Genomic DNA, 17225 nt, shown 5'->3' on the forward strand with positions numbered 1-17225 from the left:
TGTGTATATTTCTATATATTATTTATTACTCTATTTATTTTATTAATGATGTGTGTGTGTATCTATCATTCTATTTCTGTCGATGCTACTGATGCCTGTCTACTCGTTTTGATGTCCGTCTCCCCGCTTCTAAACCGTGAGCCCGTTGTTGGGTAGGGATCGTCTCTGTCGGTTGCTGAATCGTACTTCCCAAGCGCTTAGTCCAGTGCTCTGCACACAGTAAGCGCTCAATAAATACGATCGAATGAGCGAATGAATAATAAATATCATTACTATTGTTATGACCAGAAAATTGAAGACCAGAACAAAATGTTCTACGGCATCCGGGCGGGCAACGGCCTCATCCACCAGTACCAGGCCCTCCTCAAGCAGCCAAGCCGCGACCCCAAGACCCCCGGGCCGGGGGCCGGGGTGCCTGAGACCACCAGGTGAGCCCGGCCCACGGGGAGGGTCGGAGCCGGGCGGCCACCGCGGTCTCCTCGGGACGGGGGGGGGGAGAGCGGGGGTCCCCCGAGCCCCTTCTGCTGGGTGGGGCCCGTTGCTGGAGTCTCGTACCCATTTTGCAGGATCCGAATCGTCAACTTCATCCTGAGGAAGATGGTGGTGGAGGAGGGTAAGGCGAGGCCTCGGACCCCCTCACGGTTTCCGGGCCCGGCTGGCGGGGGTCCCTCTGCTCCCCATTAATAATAATAATGATGGTATCTGTTAAGTGCTATGTGCGAAGCACTGTTCTAAGCGCCGGGGGAGATGGAAGGCATTCAGGTTGTCCCACGTGGGGCTCACGGTCTTCATCCCCGTTTTACAGATGAGGTCACTGAGGCACAGAGAAGTTAAGCGACTCGCTCCACGTCACACAGCAGACGAGCGGAGGAGCGGGATTCGAACTCACGACCTCTGACTCCCAAGCCCGGGCTCTCTCCACTAAGCCGTGCCGCACTTACTGTGTGCGGAGCACTGTGTGGGAAGCGGCGTGGCACAGTGGCTAGAACCCGGGCCTGGAAGTCAGAGGGTCGTGGGTCCTGATTCCGGCTCCTCCACTTGCCTACGGTGACCTTGGGCGAGTCATTTCACTTCTCTGGGCCTCAGTTCCCTCATCTGCAAAGTGGGGATGGAGACTGCGAGTCCCCCATGGGACAGAGACCGTGTCCAACCCGATTTGCTCGTATTCACCCCGGCGCTCGGTCCGGTGGCCGGCACATAGTAAGCGCTTAACGGATACCATTATTATTGTCATTATTATTAATATTAATTATGATAAACTCTCCGGTTTGGCGATGGCGGCAGAGAGGCTAGAAGATTTGATCCAGCAACACGTCTTTGAGACCAAGTTCCCCCTGCACGAGGTCACGTGAGGCCGGAGGGGTCGGGGGGCAGGGGGTGTCCGGTGGGGAAGGGGCCGCGGGGTCAGGGGGCGCAAGGGCAGGGCCGGGGAGGGGGCGGAGGGCAGGCTGGGCCCGGTTGGCTTGCCACGTGGTGGGGCTCAGGGTTGAGCCGTGGGGACCCCGGGGGTGGGCAGGGGTCGTGCGGTCCCCTCGGTCGACGGATCGATTGACGGGAGGGCCGGGTGGCACGCGCTTCTGCCCACAGAGGGAGAGAGGCCGGGCCAAGGGGTCCGGGCGGAAGCCGGACTGGTGCCGGGACCTGTTCTTCCCGCAGAAGATCGACGACATCAGGTGAGAGAGCCCTCCCCACCCCACCACCCCGGGGACCCCGCTCCTTCCCGAGCCCCCTCGCCATCCCAGGCCCCAGCCATGCCCCCTGGAGTCCCAGATCCGCCCCCCAACCCCATCCCGGCGGCCCGCCTTCCCGGGTGCCAGATCCCTCCCACCCCAGACCCTGCCCCCACCCCATCCCAGACCCTCGGGGCGCAGCCCCCGCCCCCCACGAGGCTGCCCCTGCTCCCAGAAGCCCAGGCCCCGGGCTCGGTCACTTGAGCAAACGCAGGGGCCGGAGCGGGGCCGGGGGTCGGGGGTCGGGGGCTGGGCGGCGGCGGCGTCTCCCCCCTCTCCCGGGGGCCGGTGTGAGCGGGGCCACCCTCGGCAGGGACTACTTCGGGGAGAAGGTGGCTCTGTACTTCGCCTGGCTGGGCTGGTACACGCTCATGCTGTTGCCCGCCGCCCTTGCCGGACTCATCACCTTCTTCAGCGGCTTCTCCCTCTTCCACGCCAGCCAGATCAGGTGGGCACCGGCCTCTCGTGGCGGGGGGCGGCGGGGACGGACGAGGTGGGCACTGGCATCTCGCGGGGTGGGCGGGCCCGGAGCAGGTGGGCACCGGCGTCCCACGTCGGGGGCGGGAACGGTCCGTCGCCAAATCCCGTCAGTCATTGCCAAGATCCGCTAAACCACTATCCCGTTAGTCCGATCCCTCCTCTTCTCCCGCCCGGATGACCGCATCGGCCTCCTCGCTGACCTCCCGGCCTCCCGCCTCTCCCCACTCCAGTCCGGACTTGGCTCCGCCGCCCGGCTCATCTGTCTACGGAAACGTTCGGGACGCGTCACCCGCCCCCTTCTCAAAAATCTCCAGCGGTTTCCCATCCACCTCCGTATCGAGCAAAACCTCCTCCCTCTCGGCTTCGAAGCCCCCCCATCCCCCGGCCTCCTCCTCCCTCCCCTCCCTTCTGTCCTTCTCCATCCGAGGCCGCACGCTCCGCTCCTCGGCCGCCGCTCACCTCCTCCCCGGGCCTCCGGCTCGCCTGTCTCACCCGCGGCCCCCGGCCCACATCCCGCCTCTGGCCCGGAGCGTCCTCCCTCCTCAAATCCCGCAGACGATGACTCTCCCCACCTTTCAGAGCCTTACTGAAAGCCCGTCGCCTCCAAGAGGCCTTCCCGGACTCAGCCCCAACTTTCCTCATCTCCCATTCCCTTCTGTTTCGCCCTCACTCGCTCCCTTTGCCCTTGCAGCGAATGTGTCTGTTGTTATATTGATTCCCCTGTATCTACCCCAGCGCTTAGAACAGTGCTCTGCGCATAGTAAGCGCTTAACAAATACCAACATTGTTATTATTATATTAAGGCATTTATTGAGCACTTGTGTGCAGAGCTCTGTACTGAGCTCTTGGGAGAGTAGCATGGCATAGTGGCTAGAGCCCGGGCCCGAGAGTCAGAAGGTCATGGTTTCTAATCCAGGCTCTGTCCCTTGTCTGCTGTGTGACCTTGGGCACGTCACTTCTCTGTGCCTCAGTGTCCTCACCTGTCAGATGGGGGTTGAGACTGTGACCCCCATGTGGGACAGGGACTGTGTCCAACCCGATTTGCTCGTATCCACCCCGGCGCTTAGTACAGGGCCTCGCGACATAGTAAGCGCTTACCAAATACCGTAATTAATAGTAATAATAATGTTGGTATTTGTTAAGCGCTTACTATGTGCAGAGCACTGTTCTAAGCGCTGGGGGAGATGCAGGGTAATCAGGTTGTCCCACATGAGGCTCACAGTCTTCGTCTCCATTTTACAGGTGAGAGAACTGAGGCCCAGAGAAGTGAAGTGACTCGCCCACAGTCACACAGCTGACAGGTGGCAGATCCGGGATTCGAACCCATGACCTCTGGCTCCCAAGCCCGGCCTCTTTCCACTGAGCCACGCTGCTTCTCTATTATTAATACAACAATAAACTGACACATTCCCTGCCCACAACGAGCTTACAGTCTAGAGGGGGAGGCAGACATTAATAGAAATAAATAAATGATGGCTATGTACACAAGTACCGTGGGGCTGGGAGGGGGGACGGATAAAGGGAGCGAGTCAGGGTGACGCAGAAGGAAGTGGGAGAAGAGGAAAGGGGGGCTTAGTCAGGGAAGGCCTCTTGGAGGAGACGGGACCTCATAAGGCTTTGAGACGGGGGAGAGTCATTGTCGGATTTCATTCGCTCATTCAGTCGTCTTTATTGAGCACTTACGGTGTGCAGAGCACTGGACTGAGCACTTGGGAGAGGACGATGCGACGATAAACAGACCCATTCCCTGCCCACAAAGAGCTGACAGGGAGGGCGTCCCGGGCCAGAGGCAGGACGTGGGCGAGAGGATCGGCGGCGAGATGGAGGCCCGCTGAGAAGGTTGGCGTTAGAGAAGCGAAGGGTGCGGGCTGGGTTGGGAGCAGGAGAGCAGGGACTGAATTCCCATTTTTCAGTCGAAGGACCCGAGGCCTAGAGAACTGAAGCGACTTGCTCAGGGTCACCCAGCGGACATGTGGCGGAGCGGGGATTAGAACCCAGGTCCTCCGATTCCCAGACCCGGTAGGCCACGCTCAGCGGAGCGGGGACGCGGGCGGGTTCCCCACAGCGCGGCCTAGTGGCAAGAGCCCGGGCTTGGGAGTCAGAGGACGTGGGTGCCGATCTCGGCCCCGCCACCTGTCTGCTGCGTGACCTTGGGCAAGCCGCTTCACTTCTCCGGGCCTCAGTGACCTCATCCGTCAAATGGGGAACAGGACCGAGTCCCACGGGAGATAACCTGATTACTCTGTATCTGCCCCAGCACTTGGAAGAGTGCTTGGCACATAGTAAGCGCTTAACGGACACCACCATTATTATTATTACCGCCCCCGGCCCTCACTGCGGGGGTCGGGAGGGTCAGGGTGGGTCCCCGGGTCTGACGCTTCCCCCGTCTCCCTGCAGCAAAGAGATCTGCCAGGCCACCGACATCTTGATGTGCCCGCTCTGCGACAAGAACTGCACGTACTGGCCGCTCTCGAACATGTGCACCTTCTCCAAGGTCGTTCTCCGCTACTGGACCGACCCCCTCTCCCACCCGGGGAGCTCGGCCGGACCCCGGGCGGGTGGACCCCGTCCTGACGCTAGCCCGGCCGTGCGGGAAGGGTCTGGCGGGGTGACAGAGCCCCCTTGTCCAGATGATGGGAAGCGGCACGGCCTCGTGGCGAGACGTGGGTTCTGATCCCGGCTCCGCCGCCCGTCTGCTGGGTGACCTTGGGCAGGTCGCTTCGCTTCTCCGCGATCTCATCTGGAGAATGGGGATTGAGAGTAGGAGCCCCGTGAGGGACAGGGACGGTGTCCAACCTGATGGACTCGTATCTGTCCCAGCACTCAGAACGGCGCTTGGCACACTGTAAGCGCTTAAGAGATAACATCATTATCAATTATTAATTCCCCCGGCCGAGGTCACGCGGCAGTCTGGGTGAAGCAGCGCGGCCTTAGGAGAGACCACGGGGCTGGGGGAGTCAGGCGACTCCTGGCTCCACCGCCTTTTTTTATGGAGTTTCTGAAGCGCTTACTCTGTGTCAAGCACTGTTCTGAGCGCTGGGGTAGGTACAGGTTTATCATTCATTCATTCGATAGTATTTATTGAGCGCTTACTAGGGGCGGAGCACTGTACTAAGCGCTTGGAATGTACAGTCGGTAAGAGATAACCGATATCGGGTTGGACACAGTCCCTGTCCCACCCGGGCCTCACAGTCTAAGCAGGAGGGAACAGGATTTAATCCCCATTCTGTTGTTGAGGAAACCGAGGCGCAGAGCTATCCAGCGACTTGCCCAGGGTCACACGGCAGAGCCGGAATGAGAATCCCGATCCTCTGACTCTCGGGCCCGGGCTCTCTCCGCTACACCGCGTTGCTTCTCACCCTGCTGCTGTGTCACCTTGGGCAAGTCACTTCGCTTCTCTGGGCCTCAGTTTCCTCATCTATAAAGTGGGGGTTCGATAACTGTCCTCCCTCGCCCTGTGAGCCCGGGGTGGGGCTGGGACGGTTGGCGGATTGTGTCTGTCGTGATCGTATTCATTCATTCAATCCTATTTATTGAGCGCCTACTGTGTGCAGAGCACTGAACTGAGCACTCGGGAGACTACGTTGCAATAAACCGACATGTTCCCGGCCCATAGGATGGTACTGAAGCTACCTCGATGCGGAACGGTTACCACAGATGTTATTACCGTTATTATCTTGATTATTAACATTCTCCGGTCCCCGCCCCTCCACCCCTCGATGCCCCCCCTCCCTACCCCCCACCCAAAGTGGCTTCGCCCCCTCCAGATCACCCACCTGTTCGACAACGAGGGCACCGTCGTCTTCGCCATCCTCATGGCTCTGTGGGGTAGGTGTCCCCCCTGCCATCTCCGGGTGGGCCCGCGGGCCCCCGAGAATCATCCCCCTCCCCCATCCTCCCCCGACGGGCATCGCCCAGGTGGTCCGTCCCCGCCCCCCCGAGTCGAAGGGGCCCCGCCGGTCCTCCCGCCCCCCTCCAGCGGCCGAGTTTCGCTCCTGAGTCCGCCCCGTACCCTCCTCGTCCCCCGCTGCCCGTCCTCTGCGTGCCCCTTGCCCGCCCTGCCCCCGGAGCCACTGTGTCCCCCCGACCCTCCTTAGTCTGCCCCGTCTCCGCCCCGCTCCCGCAGCCGCCCCGTTCACCCCCTTGCCGTGCCCCCCCCGAGCCCGCCCCTTGCCCTCCCTGCCCCCGCAGCCACTGTGTTCCTGGAGCTGTGGAAACGGCAGCGGGCCAAAGACGTCTCCGGCTGGAACCTCTATCTCTGGGACGAGGATGAGGTGAGGCCCGGGCCCGGGCCCAGATTGAGGCGCCACCCCCGTCTCCCCTTCACACACCCCAGAGCGGGACCCTGGGTGGGGACCCCACAACCCCCTGCAGCCCCTTGCCCCGTGGCCGCCTCTCCCAGTGGTGGGACCCCAGAGTCCGCCCCCGGTGCGTGCCCGGGCGGGGATTTGGGGGACAGGGCCCCGCTGCCGGTTGGTACGGGGGCATTGCCGGGCCCCGGGCTACAGGTCGCCGGCACCGACTGAGCTCGGCCTTGGGGAGGGGACCGCACCGAATGCCTCCCGGGGGCAAACCCTGGGGTTGGATGCTCGCTCTGGGCAGAGCCCCGGACCGGGCACCTACTATGAGCCTGCCCTGGCGAGAGCCCCGTCCCGGACACCGAATGGGGGCCGCTTCTGGGCAGAGCACCGTACGGGAGCGCTCACTGTATGCAGAGCGCTGCGTTGGGTGATGGTTGTGCGCAGAGCACTGTATCGGGTGAGTATCGTGTGCCGAACACTCTACCAAGTACCTTCTGTGGGCTGAGCGGTGTACTCGGTGCCCGCTGTAGACGGAGTACTCTGCTGGGTGTCTCCTCCGGACAGAGCACTGTACCGAGCACTACTGGGGACCGAGCGCTGTCCTGAGCCCGGGGGACCTATAGAAGATGTAAAAGCCGCTGCGCCTGCCCCCGAGGCGCTGACGGTCCCCGGCGGGCCCGGGCCCTGCGTGGCGAGACCCTCCCCGCTGTGCCCTCTGCCCGCCGCCGGCCGGCGGGGGACCTCGCGCCCACCCGCCGGCCCCCGGCCGGGGCAGCGTGCCGGAGGCACCGACGTCCGGCTCCCGTGTCGTGTGCCCCCAGGAGGAGCTGGCCCTGGAACTCATCAACAGCTCCGACTACCAAGTGCCCGGATACCAGCACTCCTACTTTCGCAGCTCTGTCGTCCTGCTCCTGTCCCTGTTCATGGTAATAGTAATAATAATAATAATAATACTGGGTGGAATCTGTTAAGCGCCTACTATGCGCCAGGCACCGTACTAAGCCCCGGGGTGGATACGAGCAGGGCGGGTTGGACACGGTCCCTGTCCCGTGTGGGCCTCGCAGTCTCAATCCCCGTTTTCCAGGCGAGGGAACCGAGGCCCGGAGAAGTCAGGTGACTTGCCCAAGGTCACACGGCAGACCAAGTGGCAGAGCCGGAATTAGGACCCATGAGCTTCTGACTCCCTGGCACATGCTCTACGCACTAGGCCACGCTGCTTCCCTAATAATAATAATATTAATCGTGGTTCTTGTTAAGCCCTTACTAGGTGCCAAGCGCTGTTCTAAGCACTGGGGGAGATACAGTTTCGCCGGGTTGGACACAGTCCCTGTCCCCCGTGGGGCTCACGGTCTTCATCCCCGTTCTACTAACGAGGGAACTGAGGCCCAAAGAAGTCAAGAGACTTGCCCAAGCTCACACAGAGCAGACATGGGGCGGAGCTGGGATTAGAACCCAGGTCCTTCTGACTCCCAAGCCCGGGCCCTAGCCACGAGGCCCCGCTGCTCGGCCCCCGCCCCGGCCTCGCCTACCCCGGCCCGGCCCCACCGGGCTCCTGCCATCACTCCGCCGGTCCCCCGGCAGTCGCTGGTTATGACAGAGCACCCGCTGGGTGCCGAGCACTGTGCTGAGCGTTTGGGAGAGGACAGGGGAGTGGGTAGACAGGGTCCCTTGCCCTCGAGGAGCCTCCGGTCTACCGTGTGCAGAGCATCGTGCCGAGTGCTTGGGAGAGGACAATACAGTCGGTAGCCACGATCCCTGCCCTCGGGGACTAACTGTGTGCAGAGCGCTGCGCTGAGCCCTAGGGAGAGGACCACGGAGTTACCAGCGGCGCTCTGCGGGGGCGGGGGACGGTCCCCAGCTTCCGGCGGCCCCGACCGGCGGGTCTGTGACGCGCTCGCGCCCCCGTCCTCCTCCCCGCTCCCAGATCTGTGTGGCGATCGCCATCGCCCACGCGCTGGTCATCTACCGCGTCCTGTTCGTCGCCTTCTTCAGCAACTCCCAGTGGAGCGTCCTGACGGGGGTCCAGGCCAACAACATGGCCATCGTCACCGGGGCCGTGGCCCACTACCTCAGCATCGTCGTCATGACCAAGGTGGGCGCGGGGGAGCCGGGGCAGGGACACCTCGCAGCCCGGCCCCGGGGGCGGCTCCCCGGCCCGCTGCCTCGCCGCCGCCGGCGTGACCGAGGGGGACGTGGAGGGCGGGGAAAGGGGCGCCCGCCCGGTCCGGCCCCTCCGGGTCAGTCGGTCGTATTTACCGAGCGCTTACGTGTGCAGAGCACTGTACTAAGCGCTTGCGAGAGGACGATGGAACGGCAGAGCCCTGGCGGCCTCTGACCCTCGGCCTCTGACCCCTGCAGGTGAACAGGCTGGTGGCTCTCAAGCTCTGTGACTACGGTGAGGCGGTGGGTGGGACCCCAGTGGGGAGGGGGGCGGCGGGGGAGAGAGGGGCTGCAGGGGACGGGGAAGGTAGAGGAGGGTCGGCTTGGCAGCGGGGTGCGCGGGATGGGGGGGGTGTAGAGGAGGGATGTGGGGGGACCTCTAGACTCCCCCTCTAGAGTACGAGCTCACTGCGGGAGGGATGTGTCTGCTTTTTGTTCTTTTGCCCTCTCCCAAGCACTTGGTACAGTGCTTTCTACATAGTGAGCGTCCAATAAATGATAGTAATTGTTAATAATAACAATATCCCCCGTGGTGGAGTGGATGAGGGTGGCGGTGGCGGTAGCCGGGGTGTGTGGGGACGTAAATGGGGGGCGGGGGGGGTGCGGAGGCCACGTCTCTCCCCGTCCCCCCTCCCCCAGCAGGGCCCCAGCGGGGAGGGTGACCGGACACCCCCCCCGCCCCGGCTGCTTCTGTCCCCCCAGAGAAGACGCGGACCTTCTCCGAGCGCGAGAAAAGCTTCACCGTCAAATTCTTCACCTTCCAGTTCTTCACCCACTTCTCCTGCCTCATCTACACCGCCTTCTTCTTGGGCAGGTGAGAGAGGGACACCCAGAGACAGAGAGAGAGAGACCGACAGAGAGAGAGTGTGTGTGTCTGGGTGGGTGTGTGCGTGTGAGGGGCCATGGTGGTGGGTGGAGGGGGGCCAGGACCCCCAGGGCGGGCGGGAAACGGGCCCCAGGCCCCTCGGGCCCCTTCGGACCACGCGGCCGCCCTTCTCTCCCACCGGCTCAGGCGGCCCCGTCCTCTGCCTTCCCGCCATCCCGGGGCCGTTGGGCCTCTTTGCCTCCCAGCGGCCTCTCCCTCTCCCAGGACCCTCCCCCTCTCCCAGCAGCCTCTCAGTAATAGTCACGTTGGTATCTGTTAAGCGCTTACTACGTGCAGAGCACTGCTCTAGGCGCCGGGGGAGATCCAGGGTCATCAGGTTGTCCCACGTGAGGCTCACAGCCTTCATCCCCATTTTCCAGAGGAGGGAACTGAGGCACGGAGAAGTGAAGTGACTCAGCCACAGTCCCACAAGTGGCAGAGCGGGGATTCGAACCCATGACCTCTGACTCCCGAGCCCGGGCTCTTTCCCCATCTCCCAGCAGCCTCTCCTTCTCCCCGCAGACTCTCTTTGTCCCAGCAGCCTCCCCCTCTCCTCCCTGCCGTCTCTGGGGCTCCGATTCCCGTCCCCCTCCTCGTACCCCAGCGACTCCGTCCCCGGCCGGCCCAGCGGCTCCCTGGCTCCCTCTGACTCTTCCCCGGGCAGCAAGGCCCCCCAGACCCTTTCTTCCTGGGGGGTGGGCCCGTCCCCATGCCTCACACCTCCCCCTTGTAAATCGAAAGTACCTTTTATGTGCCCGCTGTGTGCCAAGCACTGCCGTTAAGCACCTCCCCGCCCTCTCCTCCTCCTTCCCGGTGAGGAGCCGAGCAGGTTAGACGGAGCAGCGGCACGGCTAGTGGAAGGAGCCCGGGCCTGCTGCGTGACCTCGGGCGAGTCACTTAGTTTCTCTGTGCCTCGATTTCCTGTTCTGCAAAAATGGGGATTCAGTGGGAATCGGACATTCCAAGCGCTCAGTACAGCGCTCTGCACATAGTAAGCGCTCAATAAATACTATTGAATGAATGAATGAATGAATCCCTGATCTTACAGGACTGTCACTGATTAGACTGGGAGCCCGTCCGGCACTGGGCAGGGATTGTCTCTCTCCGTTGCCCAAATGTCCATTCCAAGCGCTTAGTACAGTGCTCTGCACATAGTAAGCGCTCAATAAATACGATTGAATGAATGAATGAACGAATGAATGAATGAATGTTCTCCCTCCTACCTGGGCCGCAAACCGCACGTGTGGACTTCTTTGCAAACCTGATTGCCTTGTCTCATTCATTCATTCGATGGTATTTATTGAGCGCTTACTATGCGCAGAGCGCTGTACTAAGCGCTTGGAATGGACAATTCCCATCGAATCTCAGCCCTAGTGCTTAGCACAGTCCATGGCCTAGAGTAAGCACCCAACAGATAGCACGGTTATCGTCATCGACGTGACCGAGCCATCTCCGCCGTCCATCTTTCCATCTCGGTTTAGTTGTCCGCACGTCCGCCCTCCCGTCTCGGTCCGTCTTTCCGTCCGTCCATCCTCTCGGCTCGGCGCGCGGGTCCTTCCGTCCGTCCTCCCGTCCCGGGCTGTCGGTCTGGGGGCCGGTCCTCCCATTTTCGGGGGTGCCCGTCCGTCCTCCCGCCTCAGTCTGTCGGTCCGCCCGTCCGCCCTACCGTTTCGGTCCGTTCCGTCCGCCCTCCCACCTCGGGCTGTCGGTCTGCCCCCCCTCCCCAGGATAAACGGTCGCCCCGGAAACTACGTGCGCATCGCTGGCCAGTGGAGGCTGGAGGAGGTGAGGACCGGACCCCCTTCCCCGCCCCCTCCTCTGCCCGCCTCCCCTTCTCCCCCCGGCTCCGCAACCCCCCCCCCCAGGCCCTACCCGCCCCACCGGCCCCCCGCCTCCCCCGCCCCCGACTCCCCGCCGCCTGCCGTCTCTCCGCCCCCGGCCCGCCGGCTCTGCTGAGTGCCCGGCCTCTCTCCCCGACCAGTGCCACCCGAGCGGCTGCATGATGGACCTGTTCGTGCAGATGGCCGTCATCATGGGCTTCAAACAGACCCTGAACAACTGCGTCGAGTATTTAGTCCCGTGAGTGCCGGCTGCGGGCAGGCGGCCCAGAGGGCGGGCGACCCGGGGCCTCCTGGGCCTCATGGCGGTGGCCTCATCGCGGCAACAGCCTCCTGGCAACGGCTGCCGGGGTAACAGCTTCATGGCAAAGCCCTCATAGAAACGGGCTCATAGGCAATGCCCGCTTGGGCATCAGGGCAACAGCCTCATGGCAACAGTTGCCAGGGTAATAGCCTCGTGACAGCAGCCTCATAGAGACAGCCTCGTAGGCAACAACTGCTTGAGCATCAGCTGCCAGGGCAGCAGCCTCCCGGCAACAGCTGCCAGGACGGCGGCCTCCCGGCAACCGTACAGCCGGGTAGCGACAGCTTCACGGCAACGGTTGCCTGGGCAACAGCTTCCTGGGAGTCACTGCGCACAGTAAGTGCTCCTTGAATACCACTGATGGATGGATCGATCGATCGGACGACAGCCAAGATCCCGCGGGCCTGGGCGGCCTGGCCAGACGGGGAAACCAAGATCCGCCGGTGGAGCTGAGGAAGCGGGGCGCAGGGGGGCTCGTGGGGGCACAAGGGAGCACAGACACCTGAGGAGAGGGCAGCGGGACCAGAGGGAAGGGGCGGAGACCCTATCCCGGAGGACAGAAGGCCAAGGGCCACGTCCTAACAGTCTGCCGGACTCCGGAGGGGCCTCACGTGGAGGCAGAAGGCCGGCTGGTCTTCCGAAGGACAGTCGGTCAGTCGGTCGGTCCTATTTATTGAGCGCTTTCTGTGTGCAGAGCACTGGACTAAGCACTTGGGAGCGTCCAACACAACAATAAACAGACACGTTCCCTGCCCACAACGAGCTCACAGTCGAGAAGGGGAGACAGACGTGATTAGAAATAAATAAATGACAGATCTGGACAGAAGTGGCGTGGGGCTGGGAGGGGGGATGAATAAAAGGAGCGGGTCGGGGCGACGCGGAGGGAAGTGGGAGAAGAGGAAAGGGGGGGCTTAGGGAGAAGACGGGGAATGTGGGAGGTTGAGGGGGTCTCGAAACTGCGGCATGAGAGAGCTGAGTTCGCCGTGAGGAAGAACTTCCCGGCTGCCTAGGATAGGGCCGCGGGGGGAGGCGGTGGACGGGGAGGCAGGGGGAAGGACGAGGTGACCGCGGCGATGTTGTGGGGACGGGGCGGAGAGGGGGCTCTGTGACCCCAGCCCTCACCCGGCCCCCCGTCCTCCCCGGGCCGACAGGTGGTTGAAACAACGCTTCCGGCAGCTCCGGGCGTACCCCCAGGGGAAGGGAAGCAGGGAAATGGGCAAGGAGAGCGAGGCGGAATCGTGCCGGGAGCAGTGGCTGGACAACTACATTCTCAACGAAATCAACGTCTTCAGCCTCTTCGACGAGTTCATGGAGATCAGTGAGTGGCACCCCCCGTGGGGCTGGGGACCCCAGTCCTTGGGGGGAGGCACATCCCTTCTTTTCTTTTTTTTAATGGTATCCGTTAAACGCGTACTACGTGCCAGGCACCGTACAAAGCGCTGGGGTAGATAGAAGCTGATCGGGTTGGACACAATCCCTGTCCCATGTGGGGCTCACAGGCTTAATCCCCCTTTCGCAGGTGAGGGAACTGAGGCCCAGAGAAATGAAGTGACTCGCCCAAGGCCCCACAGCAGTCAAGTGGCAGAACCGGGTTTAGAACCCAGGTCCTTCTGACTCCCGGGCCCGGGCTCTGTCCGCTAAGTTCCGGCTCTGCCTTCGAAAAAGGACCATAGGTTTCTAGTCCCACTCTGTCACAGGCCCATAGTATGACCATAGCCAAGACACTTCACTTCTCTGGGCCTCAGTTACTTCATCTGGAAAATGGGGATGAAGACGTTGAGCCCCACGGGGGACAACCGGATCACCTTGTATCTACCCCAGTGCTTAGAACAGTGCTTGGCACATGGCAAGGGCTTAACCAATACCATCATTAGCCCATGCTGCTTCCCTAGACACTCAGCCATCTGCAGAGCCCTGGGCTAAGTAAATTGTGGAATATACGGATCATCAGAATGATGGTATTTGTTAAGCGTTTACTACGTGCCGAGCACTGTTCTAAGCACCGGAATAGATAAAAGTGAATCGGGTTGGACGTAGTCTCTGGATACTTCCACGTCGCCTGCCAGTTTCCAGTCTAAGAGGGAAGGAGAGTGGGTATTTCATCTCATTTTACAGATGAGGAAACTGAGGCCCAGAGAGATAAAGTGACTTGGCTCTGGTCACACTATGGGCCTGTGACAGAGTGGGACCAGAAGCCTTTGGTCCTTTTTCGAAAAGAAAGAAGTGGGGTTCGATAAGCGCTTACAATGTTCCAGGTACTGTACTAAGCGCTGGGGTAGATACAAGATAAGCGGGTTGGACACGGTCCCCGTCTCCCCCATGGGGCTCCCAGTCTTCATCCGCATTTTACAGACGAGGGAACTGAGGCCCCGAGAAGCGGAGGGACTTGCCCAAGATCACCCAGCAGACGAGTGGCGGAGCTGGGATTAGAACCCAGGATCTCAGACTCCCAGGCCCGGGCCCTATCCGCTAGGCCGCACTGCTTCCCTGACCCATAGCTCTGTGCGCCGTCCTCTAGGCCAGACCGAAGAGGTATTACCCTATTTATTTTGTCAATGAGGTGTCCATCCCCTTGATTCTATTTATCGTGATGATGTTGTCTTGTTTTTGTCCGTCCGTCTCCCCCGATTAGACCGTGAGCCCGTCCCTGGGCGGGGACGGTCTCGATCTGTTGCCGAATTGTCCATTCCAAGCGCTTAGTCCGGCGCTGCGCACACAGTGAGCGCTCAATAAATACTATTGAATGAATATTGAATGAATGAGCCCTCGAGCGGAACTGACGAGTCGCCGAATCTGGAGTCTTTCGTTCGTTCGGTGGCATTTATTGAGCGCTCACTGTGTGCAGAGCGCCGGACTAAGCGCTTGGGAGCATAAGATATACCAGACACATTCCCTGCCCACAGTGAGCTTCCGCCGGTCCCTCCCGAGCCCCACCCGCTCACGCCCCTCGTGCTCCGCCCCCTTCGTAGCCTCCCCAGGCCCCCCGGGACTATGTGGGGGCTGCCCGGGCTGCGGTCCACCCCAGCCCGGGGACGTCTCCTCCTTGTCCCCCTCCCTCCGGGTTGGGGGTTGTGTACCGAGCTCCTCCGTCTTCCCTCCACCCCCGGGTTCCTCCTCCGTTCATGGCTATATTGGACTCTCCCAAACGCTTAATCCGGTGCTCTGCCCACGGTAAACGCTCAATAAATACAGTGAGTAGTGAACGAGAGACCGGGTCCCCCCCCCCCCCGACCCTCCGCACCTCAGGTCGGCCAGCCCCTTCCCGCTCCCCCCCACAGTGATCCAGTACAGCTTCACCACCATCTTCGTGGCCGCCTTCCCCCTGGCTCCACTGCTGGCCCTTCTCAATAACCTCGTCGAGATCCGGATGGACGCCTTCAAGATGAGCCGGCTCCAGAGGCGCCTCGTGCCCCGGAAGGCCAAGGACATCGGTGAGGGAGGGGGGACGGGGCGTCCGTCCGTCCATCTGGCCGCCCGGCCCAGGGGACGGGAGTCTCTTCCCCGTAGAGGGGTGGAGGAGGAGGAGCTGACGGCGGGCCTCGCTCCCGGCAGGGATCTTGCTGCAGATCCTGGAGGCCGTCGGGGTCCTGGCCGTCATCGCCAACGGGCTGGTGATCGCCTTCACTTCCGAGTTCATCCCCCGCCTCGTCTACAAGTACCGCTACGGGCCGTGCCGGGACCGGTCCTCGGACAAGTGAGCGGGCCCCGCCGATCGCGGTGGGGCGGGCCGGCCGGCACGAGGGTCCGCTCCGCGGGGACCGCCGCGGCTCGGGGGGAGGTCCCCCGACGCTCGACCTCTCAGCCCCCGGGCTCGGCTCCGGTGACGACGGTCGCGATATCCGTTAAGCGCTTACTATGTGCCGGGCGCCGTTCTAAGCGCCGGGGTGGATACGAGACCGTCGGGTCGGACGCGGGCCGTGCCCCACGTGGGGCTCGTAATCTGAGTAGGGGGGAGGACGGGCGTTGAGTCCCCCTATTATAGTTGAGGAAACCGAGGCCCGGAGAAGTTAAGCCACTTGCCTGAGGTCCCGCGGCAGAGCCGGGATTAGAACCCAGGTCACCTGGCTCCCAGGCCCGTGCTCTGTTCCGCTAGGCCACGGCTACTCCTGCGGGGGTTCAAGGCTTTTCCACCGTGGGGGGCGGGGAGAGATGGGGCCAGCCTTGGCCTTTGCCATTTTTTGTTTGTTTTTTTCACGGTGTCTGCCAAGCGCTTACTATGTGCCCGGCACTGTTCCGAGCACCGCGGTAGATACACGCTAACGGGGTCGGACGCAGTCCGTGACCCACGTGGGGCTCACGGTCTAAGTACTGAGTCCCCATTTTACGGTTGGGGAAACGGAGGCCCAGAGGAGCGAAGCGACTCGGCTGAGGTCAGGCGGCGGGCAAGTGGCGGGGCCGGGATTAGAACCCAGGCCCCCTGACTCCCAGCCTGGGCTTTTTCCAGTCGGCCACACTACCCATCGAGGCGGTCCCTGAACGAAGGGGGACTGTCCAGCCCACCCCCAGCGGCGGGGGCTCTGCCCCATCATCGGCTCGTGAGCGGAGCTGGTCTCTCTTTTCCGCCAGCTGCCTGATGGGCTACGTCAATCACAGTCTCTCCGTCTTCTACATCAAAGACCTCCTGGACTTCAAGAACGTCCAAATGCCACCCGATTCCAAACATTCGGGGAATATCACCGAATGCAGGTAACTTTCCCCTCCCCACCCCCGCGTCTCCGCCCCCGACGGGCTCAACCTCCACGGTCCCCACTCCTCTGGGAAGCCCCTGCCTCCTTTTTTATTATTATTATTAATTGTATTTATTGAGCACTTACTGCGTGCAAAGCACCGTTCAAAGCGCTTGGGAAAGTACGGTAGAACAACAGACAGACACATTCCTGCCCACAACGGGTTCGCAGTCTAGAGGGGGAGTCTAGCGGGTCCTCCCACCCCCCACCATCCCTTCTCTACCCTCCCCCCCTCCTGCACCCCCATCCTCGGCCCACCCCCCTCCCCCCTGGGGTCCCACCCACCACCTCGCTTTTTTATTTTATTTTTATTCTTAATGGTATTTAAGCGCTTACTCCGTGCTAGGCCGACGGGCTCCTCGGCTGGGGGCGGTCGGGGCGCAGAGCCGAGGCGGGGGGCGGGGGGGGCGGTCGGGGGTTGGAGCCGGGGCGAGGGAGGGGGAGGGCGACCCCTCGGATGAGCAGAGTCGGGGGGCTCGGAGCCGAGGGGCTGGACGGCGGTGGGGGGGGTCTCTCCGGAAGGGAGATCGTAAGACACGTGAAGGCAGGGATCGGGTCTTTAATTTCCTGTAGACGCTCAATTCATTCACTCATTCGATCGTATTTATTGAGCGCTTACTGGGTGCAGAGCACTGGACTAAGCGCTCGGAATGGACGATTGGGCAACAGATAGAGAAAATCTCTGTCCAACGATGGGCTCACAGTCTAAAATCGAGACCATTCACTCATTCACTCACTCACTCACTCACTCACTCACTCACTCACTCATTCATTCACTCAATCATATTTAATAATGGTGGTATTTGTTAAGCACTTACTA

At 61.9% G+C, this 17225-nt stretch overlaps 1 protein-coding gene across 2 annotated transcripts in view; it reads left to right on the top strand.

The window, feature by feature from the left end:
- The window catches only part of ANO9 (anoctamin 9), a 44568-nt gene that overhangs the window by 22090 nt on the left and 5253 nt on the right, over window positions 1-17225 (top strand). For both annotated transcript variants that reach the window (XM_029059070.2, XM_029059071.1), the window contains exons 5-22: window positions 289-428; window positions 567-613; window positions 1285-1343; window positions 1588-1673; window positions 2044-2178; window positions 4608-4704; window positions 5978-6038; window positions 6402-6484; window positions 7333-7437; window positions 8436-8603; window positions 8870-8906; window positions 9374-9485; window positions 11264-11321; window positions 11518-11615; window positions 12830-12996; window positions 14957-15109; window positions 15231-15372; window positions 16245-16364. In XM_029059070.2, coding sequence (XP_028914903.1) covers window positions 289-428; window positions 567-613; window positions 1285-1343; window positions 1588-1673; window positions 2044-2178; window positions 4608-4704; window positions 5978-6038; window positions 6402-6484; window positions 7333-7437; window positions 8436-8603; window positions 8870-8906; window positions 9374-9485; window positions 11264-11321; window positions 11518-11615; window positions 12830-12996; window positions 14957-15109; window positions 15231-15372; window positions 16245-16364 — 1868 coding nt within the window. The remainder of the gene's footprint in view (window positions 1-288; window positions 429-566; window positions 614-1284; window positions 1344-1587; window positions 1674-2043; window positions 2179-4607; window positions 4705-5977; window positions 6039-6401; window positions 6485-7332; window positions 7438-8435; window positions 8604-8869; window positions 8907-9373; window positions 9486-11263; window positions 11322-11517; window positions 11616-12829; window positions 12997-14956; window positions 15110-15230; window positions 15373-16244; window positions 16365-17225) is intronic.

This window comes from Ornithorhynchus anatinus, chromosome 3 (assembly GCF_004115215.2).
Source record: "Ornithorhynchus anatinus isolate Pmale09 chromosome 3, mOrnAna1.pri.v4, whole genome shotgun sequence".
NCBI classification, from domain to species: Eukaryota; Metazoa; Chordata; class Mammalia; order Monotremata; family Ornithorhynchidae; genus Ornithorhynchus; species Ornithorhynchus anatinus.